General features: G+C 37.1%; 2 protein-coding genes across 2 annotated transcripts; both read right to left on the bottom strand.

Annotated features, from left to right (window-relative positions):
- On the bottom strand, positions 1 to 1,437 carry LOC105162826 (transcription factor MYB60). The gene is made up of 3 exons (XM_011080958.3): positions 1,052 to 1,437; positions 791 to 920; positions 1 to 672 (listed from the first exon to the last, which is right to left on the bottom strand). Exons 1-3 carry the CDS (start codon positions 1,260 to 1,262, stop codon positions 84 to 86), a joined length of 930 nt encoding a protein of 309 aa, XP_011079260.1. The 5' UTR covers positions 1,263 to 1,437; the 3' UTR covers positions 1 to 83.
- A 431-nt stretch (positions 1,438 to 1,868) lies between these two features.
- LOC105162827 (guanosine-3',5'-bis (diphosphate) 3'-pyrophosphohydrolase, putative (DUF2215)) lies at positions 1,869 to 8,899 on the bottom strand. Its single transcript, XM_011080960.3, has 10 exons — positions 8,713 to 8,899; positions 7,659 to 7,875; positions 7,404 to 7,561; positions 7,103 to 7,248; positions 5,679 to 5,741; positions 5,468 to 5,560; positions 4,595 to 4,756; positions 3,982 to 4,073; positions 3,501 to 3,667; positions 1,869 to 2,382 (listed from the first exon to the last, which is right to left on the bottom strand). Exons 1-10 carry the CDS (start codon positions 8,810 to 8,812, stop codon positions 2,066 to 2,068), a joined length of 1,515 nt encoding a protein of 504 aa, XP_011079262.1. The 5' UTR covers positions 8,813 to 8,899; the 3' UTR covers positions 1,869 to 2,065.
- Positions 8,900 to 9,183: the final 284 nt, after the last annotated feature.

The following is a 9,183-nucleotide window of genomic DNA, read 5'->3' as shown; positions in this document are numbered from 1 at the left end:
GAGAGCAAATGTTGATGAAACCCTAGAAGAAAACAAAATACATTCTCAAAGATCATAACTATTCCAACATATTTAGAACTGATTCAACTCAAACTTGGAAAAACAACGTTCATGCAGCTGTCTCCTTCAACTTGGCCTCCACTTTCATCCATCAGCCATTTCTCAAGAAACAACAATGGAGGAATGCTGTCCATTTTCATCCTCTCACCATGCTCAAAACCCCCCTTAAGTTCTTGATCAGTGCTGAATCTACTAATCCCATTTTCACTGAACTCAGTTGGGAATTCCCCGTTTTCACGGTTGGATGATTTCATCCATGTCTCCAGGAGTCTTGATATGTTTTCTGCACTGGACGCATATGATGACGACGATGAAGAAGGGTTTTGCTCATGGCTTAGCTGCCTGCTGAACAGGCCTGACGACGACGATGACTGGTTCTTGATGTTGATCTCATCATTAGTACTATTCTGTTCATGATGATGAGTAGTGTAAGTTTTAGACATGAACTGGTGATTATTATAAGGTACTGTTGAGATGTGATCAGACACTGGCATTTGGGGATTATCCAAAGGTGACTGGAATTTCTTGAGCTTCTTCTTCAGATGAGTGTTCCAGTAGTTCTTGATGTCGTTGTCTGTTCTTTGTGGGAGGTATGTTGCTATAGCAGCCCATCTGTCCAAGAATAGGAAAGTAGAATGATTTATGTAATTTTCTGTCAAGAATGACTTGAAAGTTTGTGTAATAACAATTGCTGATATATATAATTAACAGTCAATATTTTGAAGATTACTTGTTGCCTAACAGTGCTTGGAGATGGATGATCATCCCTTCTTCATGTGGGGTGAAATTGCCCCTCTTGATTCCTGGTCTGAGGTAATTAGTCCATCTCAGCCTGCAACTCTTACTGCATCTCAACAAACCTTAATAAAACAAACCAACTCATCAAACACACGCACAATTGTTTCAAGAATTCTTGCGAAAACTATGTATACATGTACTAAGTTACTGAAGATGAAAGAACTATATGTGGACAATATGTCGGTAAGATTACCGGTATTTGTAGGTACTGCCCTCCAATTTCCAGGGCCATGTTCTTGAATATATGACACCAAAATGATGTCTTCTTCAGGAGTCCAGGGGCCTTTCTTGATCCCCTCTTTATCAGAACATGGATGCCTTCCCATTTTCCTCTGCATTGGGTAGGGTGGGTGGCTGACAGAAACCTGTCTGAAAGTGTTAAATAGAAAAAGGGCTGCTAACATATGATAGGATGGAAAAGAGAAAAGGGCAATATTGTTACTACAATTGCGCCTTAGCCACACACATCACATTAAATTCAAGAGAGAAAGAAAAGTCAATGTGGCTACCCCAAATCATAAGTTAGTAAATAATTTCATCACCTTTCCTTCCTGTGGGATCATGTTCTTGGTCTGAACAATCGGTCCCATGTTCATTTGCTGCCTGATTATTATTTCCATAATTGAGAAAACATTAAATTCTCTGTTCCAGAAAAGAGAATGAAGTATCTTTTGTTTATGTGTTTGTGCTTTGTCATATTCTTGCAGGGGAACAGGCCCCGGTCTGAAGCCGTGCAGTCTTTCCTAGAGTACTACTAGGTTTGTACCCTTTATCTGTTTATGGTGGCAGTTAATGGGAGTTGTTGAACACAAATCAATCCAGAACTGTTGTATGATAGTTCAAATTTTTGACTAATTTTTATTAGCCGTTTCCGGAAGTTTGGATTTGTTTAATTCTGTCTGAATGGTAACTTATACATTATTATCTATGTTGCTTTTCGCTTGACTATTACAAATTCAAGCATCACTAGAAGACTAGAAACATAAAGATCACTAATAATATGCCAAGACTAAGGTCATAAGGATTGCTACCATATACAGAACCTTTTGGGTAAAATTACAGCAAAATTAAAAAGAATCTAGCCGAGCGACATTTGGAAGATGAAGTGCATAAATCTACAGACTAAGTTAAACTAACATCTCAAAGAAAAAAGGAAAAGGAAAAAAAAAGGGGATGGTGAACAAAGGCCATGCACCATTCATACCATCTACAAGCGGCGCGACCGAAATAAACCTCTTAGACTGCTACTCTGCGCAAGATGTTCATCGGTTGAATCTGAACCACTTCCAATTGATTCCTCAGAACTAGCCTCCGGCTGGATTTGTATTCTATCAGCATGATTAATGACCCAATCTGTGAATTCAGGAGATGATGCCCACTCTGCAAGTGCTTGCCGAGTTGATTCCTCTGTGAAATCCCTCCACTCTTCCTCGGAAAATTTCTTCCTGTTGGGCGTCTTGTGAAAGGTTGAGTAGTAATCCCCGGAAATACTTGTACTTTTCCGACTAGAAGGTGTTACAACACCTGCAGCAACCAAAAATCAAGTAAGTTCGTGTTATGATAATACAAGTCATTTCCAAGCAGCCAGTTCCGCATAAGCAGGAATGGTGACAGAGTAAAAGGCTTGTAAAGCATTATATATCAGACTCTTAACATTGTTGTATATACAAAATGTTAAGATAAATATCACAGAAGGGAGACTGCAGGAACTTATCTTGAATTAATGCGTTAATTTTACTAGCAAACTAGATGAAGACTAATAAGTTGAATACCATTGTCCAAATTTTCTTATTTTCCATGGACAAGGAAAATCTTTGCCCAACGTCAGTTCTTGTGCTCATTTGGAGAATAAAACCTTTCATTGTTACATCTGAAGCAGTTTTTGAGGTGTCAGCAGTTCAGATCTGAGTCCCAAACCCAACAGCACCACTATGAAAACTTAAAACTTTGTTTGGTTTCATTTTGGGGATCCCCGAGATGAGCCAAAACACTATCTCCAACACATACTTATTTATCTCTCTCTATCTCCACAAAACAAAACAAAATACAGAAAATGAATCCAAACACTATGTAAATGTTTAAAGTTTAGATTAATTATCTAACCTAACACCAATATGTTTAACATATGCCAAGCTTGAGTGTAAAGTGATCATTTTAGCTTATCTAGTCAACCGAGAAGATTTCAAATATTAACGAACCAAAAAGAACTTTTAAAAGCTTGTACTGGTATATCTAACATATGGAGCTCAAATGAGTTTCTAATACTCAAATTCATATCAACTGGATCCAAAGCCACATGCTTTACCCTACAGACACACAAAGCCAACTGTGAACTTTCTAACCTAAAAAAAATATTCAACATTTACTAAGATGAAACTCTTCTCCAGCACTCCCAGACCTGACAAGATCTGGAACTTAGACACGTAATTTTCCTTTCCTTCCAGAAAGCTTTTTACCATGACCCACCATTATTTACCACTACTACACCCATTTTCAAAAGTGCAATTGTGTCCATTGAAATCCATCCATACTTATATGCATGCAATGTCTAGCATTATGAATATGCAAATTCCTAGGAAAGTATTTGCAAAAGAAATAAAGAAAAAGATGGAGGAGAAAAAGTAAGCTTTATCAGTGGGTACCTTTCACAGGGGAGTTTGACCATGCAGGTGAACTCTTGTTGCTTTTCCATAAACTTCCCCGAGGAGTCACTGTTGCAGACCTACTCAAGAATTCAGCACGCTTATTCTTGTTTAATCTTATGCCGCTCTGCCTGAGAGGACTCCTATCAACAGAATATGTTGATACCCTGCATGTGTACAATTAAAGTACTTTGTAAAGGAAAACTCATGTTCAGCAAGTACCATGCCCATTATGTGTTTGTATTTCGTGATTAACACATAACCATTATACCTCAAAAGACAAAATAGATTCTTAAAACTCATGGCAAGAGATCAAGCAAGAACTGATTCGCCAATCTTAATGACTAATAAAACCACAGTTTAACATTAAAAAACACAGCATATATTTGTTGACCATGGTAATCTACAAGGTGTACTGATTCGTAATTAATGGCAGTAAGAAGCATAATAAAAGCAATAGTGGAAAACATATAGCGGTTACCCGAGGCCACCCCACTTCAAAGAAGTCAGGGAAAAGTAAATCCCCAGTAGAGATACAAGCAGTGCCATTGCCAAAGGAGTATCCAATGTACTCTGACATTGAAAACAAGTAAAAGTCAAATGCTGAAATAATTTATTTATAAAGCAGAAGGAAAGATTTATAGGCATAAATCTAAATTCTAGAAAGCAAATAAAAAATAATTTTTTTTAAAGACAACACTAACACACTAGCAATACTAAACGGTCATTGAAAAAGTCAAAAACTAAATGGAATCATGCATTTTGTGAGATAATATAAATATCACATAAACATACAGGAAAAGTTGATTGGACAACAGTAACCTGGCAACGCTAACCCAGAGAAACAGAATATTATAGATAAGACAGTATGTTTTACTGCTAGCAGGTTCATTTTAGCAACACATGCAACAAAGATGATCTACAATTACAAGAATAAAAGCATGATGTACGAGGCCCGTGATTAAACTAGTAACACTGCACTTTGCATGACATTTATGACTTATTTACCCAACCATTTGATGCTGTAGAAGATTGTAAATTGTAAGAATCTATCATTCAATATGCATTAACGAAATTATAGAAAATAATACAACCTGGAAGATAAAAGTAACAGCAATTACACGTAAAGCCCATTTCACAAATTGGGCTATGCCGACATCCACACTTCCATCTTCAGCAACAACAAATTTCCGCACAAGCCAATATCCAAAAGCAGCTCCAGCAAGTACGATTCCAACTAGCAAGAATACAAGCACCTATAGACAAAAAAAGGTAAAAAATGACAATACTGCAATGGAGAAACAAGGAAAATTTGTGATTATAACTGGCCATGGGGATGTATCATGCGAATGAGAATTCTAGTTATGCACAACTACACAGGTATTTAACTGAGAAAGAATAGAGAGTCCAAAAAGAATAGTGTTAATAAGTGAGCAGCTTACCAGTGCAAAAGGGCACAGTATTATACAAACATTTACAGAACAAATAAGATTAATCTATAACCTGCGACACAACTTTAAGCTCGCAAAATCTCTAAAAGAGAAGCATGTTGCTTTTGCATGTTAGCTTATTGTACATATACTTCCGGTATTAACTACAGTTAATACAGCTACGAGTATTAACTCTACACGGAACTCTTTCTCAGCTGTAATCTGCATAACAGTTGTTTGATAACTCCAAGGTCTGTGGCCAACTCAATCAAATAGATCCAGAAGAGGGTAGGCAAGCTTCAATACAAAATACTTTACTAATTTTCCATTACCCAAGGAGAGTCTCGTGTACAGCAGGAGGTATCTAAAACATATTGACGTTTTTCAATGGCAGAATAATAGATAAATAATTCTGAAGTTCATCCCATTCATGAAGGTGATAGAGATAACAATGGTATTTATATATACACGCACATATAGATATATAGATATATATTCTTCCAGTTCTTGCATCAAAGAATAACTACAAGTACTTACAGGGTTGTGCATCTCTTCACTGATCCCAAAATTGACAAGAATTGAGTTGACAAACGTTGAGAGTCGATTCAGTAAAAAAGTGCCAGCGCCAAGCTGAAATATAACACAGCAGACCAAATATAAATAAACATCTATATTAAAAACAGGGGGAAGGAAGAGAAAGCATTGGTCTCTCCGACCACAGAGATGACATAATATCATGAACGCTTACCGCCAAGCCACATATTGTGCTATATAGAGCATTTTTCCTGCCAGTTGGCAACAGTTTCATTCCCTGAAAGACAATGCAAAAAAAATGTAATGGACCACAAAAACAAATCTCAGACTTGAAACTTCACTGTAGTGAAAGAAATGCAACCGGGATAATACAGAGAGGCACCAAATGCAATTCAAAGAAAATTACCTAACATGGGATCCCATGTAGTCCATTAAGTGAAACTATTCAACCTTACAGGTAAACAAGTAAACAAACCAAATATCATATAGAACAATGTCCATATAGAATGCAGACCAATTTTCTGAGAAAGATTGTTCAAGAATCAACCTGCCAACAAGAAAACCCTCTAGAAGGAACTCAAAAGAAAACTAGCATGTACATATTGTGTGTGTGTATGTGTATGTGTGTGTGTGAGAGAGAGAGAGAGAGGTACCAATGTGTGCTAAAAGTCCTCGAACTCTCAAAAGTAATAAAACTGTTTGCTTGTATTATATATGTCCATTTTGTGCAACTCAGTATCAGAAAAAACATTCAGTTGTTTTAAGTTTTTTCCGTCATGTATGCTGGATAAGTAAAGGGATCCTACTCATGACTCAACATTCAAACCGACCACAAGAACAATAAGACAAACAAAGAAGGGGAAAATTGAGTAATGGCACTAGATCTTGCCAGAAGAAGCTAGAGTCACTTCAAGTCTATTTCCTGTGTCTTTCCTCAAATCGTTAGATTCTACTTTACTCAATGTAATATGCACACTTATTATTCTCTGGAAACCAGAGATGGTCTCCAAGTATCATAAGGATATCCAAATCATACTGTTCCTGGTTGAACCTTTGCTGACATATCCCAGGAAAGGAAGAAGATGAAAGAGATCAGGACAAGGCAAAAAGAGAAGCCACACAGTATGTGTCCTTTGAACTTAATTTAGTTCTGCAGATAACAGCAGATTCCTTTTGCAATTAACTTACTTTCTTTTGCCAAAATATTTTCCAAACAAAAAGTCAGCCACTAGTTAACTGGGTTCAAATATTCAGATTTGCCTTCAACCATCGTCTTTTTAAATCAACAAACAAAGCATCACATATCCTATGACTTGTCCCATGATAGGCAACTTCTCTAGCATTTAGCAACGATTTTCAATTTGGCACTTCCAAATTTCCCATCAGCAACCACAAGGTTCCTTCATTATTACAGAAAAAAACTGCTAAATTAATAGCCAGGCGTAATACAGAAACCTCATACTGCCTCACATCTGCAACTAAAATAGGTTTTTAATATTAGCTAGCAGTATCTGCTGATAAGTTTCACAAAACGGATCTAACGAGTGAAAGCAAAGGAACTAACAAGGAGAAAAAGAAAAAGATAAGGTTATGGAACTGGAAATTATATCAGCATTTATATTAAATATATGAAGGTACCTGGAAGAGAAGAATTATCACGACAAGACAAATCCCAATTGCCATCGAGCTGCTATAGTAAAAAGGAACCCAGCTGCTAACAATTGGTGCCAGCAGCAATAAAACAAAACCAATAGCCAGACAGATCAAACGCCATCTGTGAAACTCTGCAATAAAAACCAAGACATGGCGAGGATGTGAGTGCGATTGCATGTGATGGAACACAAAGAAAGAGAGAAGAAGAAGATAATTATGTATGAGACTCAACTAGATTACAAGAGCATCATGTCAGAATAAGAAACTCAAGCACACAGAAAATTACCTAATCCAACGGTGACGGTCACAGAACCCGACAAGTTATTGACAAACTTCACATCAATGTATCTGTCTACATAAGGGGAAACAATAGAGCTCCATGCTCCACTCTGGATACTTTCCCAGTTATCACTCTCACATTGACACAAGCCAAGTGAAGAATTGCTGCAAAAGAAATTTTTTATGGGGTTAAAAGTGTCCATAATAAAAAATCTTAGCACAGAAAATGCTAAAATGAGACAGAATCAATCTCTTCTTTTACTTGTGTAAACAAATCTGAATTTTCTTGTACAATTTCTCCTGAATTTCATCTGATGGGACCAAAGTAATCCTGTGGGCACTTGAATAACTCCCTAGCTTTAGTCTTGATAAACCAGAGACAGGGACACGTGCACACCGCACAACATCTCCCGGTGGAACAGATCCCACAAACACAGCCGGAGTGGCAATAACTACTTCACGATGCTCCACATCACTACCTGAAAGTTTAAAACAATGCATCAGTAACTATTCATGGACATGAAACAAGAACAATTGAGCATATTATTCTCATCTAATCAGTTATGCAATCAAGAGGTTTACGTTTTCAAACCTAGCTTTTCCTCAAACCAATAGCTGTCTTTCCATTAAAATACATCAAATATCAGATGCAACCGCCCTTTCAGAAGGTTAAAAATATGAATATCAAAACCCAGCGATTCTTCTAAGCTTCCAGCGGTTAACATAATACCATGGCCATTAACTAAGAACCATGTAAAAGTAGCCCAAACCCCGCATATATTCCTACCAAAAAGACTTGAAACACCAAATAAGAATAAAGCATGAAATGTTCACTCATGTTCTGCACCCACCAAAAATGTGCAGCTAGGGCCAAGTACGAATTCTAGGGAAGAATATAGAAGTTATCTAATCTTAAACCCGCAATCATTTACCAGAATTTTTTTTCTTCGTCCGGAAAAAAAATACAAACAAACAAGTATACATCAAAATGTCGAAACGAACAACACCTGCCCCCAACCCAACCCAGAAAACAAAAACAGAAAAATTCCCAAACTGCAAGACAATGCAAAGAAACTTAACATACTGGGACAGCTTCTTTTATACGCTTGATACCTACAATTACATTCCTAGCTTACTTTGCACGCACTACTAAATACGAGAATTACACAATTCAAAAACCCATCATCAGTATACAGAATGCTGCAAACAAAACCTAGTCTAGCAATATTCATCTCAAAAACAAATTACAAACATTAGGTTAAAGTAATCGCGAAGAATAACCCCATTAAAACCCCGTGCTCGCGAGAACCACTTACCAGCGAGTGCTGCCACGTGCCCCGAGCGAGAAGACACGGCGATCAAAAGCACAAAGTAGAACACAACAGCAGCAGCAGTGGCAGATGCGGAGAACGCCATAGCTGTTCCTTCGAGGCGAAGCCAAGGAGGAAACTCTAGGAAAAGCGCGCCCAAATCTTGGGAGTATTTATTGTTCGACTCAGTGGTTTTGGGGTGATTTTGCAATTTCCGGATTTTTTATGGGCTTAAGAATAAACAGGAGGACCTTTTTTGGGGCCACAAAGACGGTTTGTCAATGTCGCTGTGGGTCCGGCTTAAAATTTGGGTCCGAACCGCCGGTCTAGTCTTTTTTTTTTTTTTTTAAATTACAACGAACTTTTATAAAATTTGATATAATCATAAATATTATTTTATTATTTGAAAAATTATAAATACTCTGTAATATTTATTAATATTATGTAATTCTTGTTAGAGATTTATAATTGCAACTT

This window comes from Sesamum indicum, linkage group LG5, assembly GCF_026168435.1.
Source record: "Sesamum indicum cultivar Baizhima isolate 11 linkage group LG5, ASM2616843v1, whole genome shotgun sequence".
Taxonomy (NCBI): Eukaryota; Viridiplantae; Streptophyta; class Magnoliopsida; order Lamiales; family Pedaliaceae; genus Sesamum; species Sesamum indicum.
The sequence above is the reverse complement of the archived record's forward strand: the minus strand, read 5'-3'. Positions and strand labels throughout refer to the sequence as shown.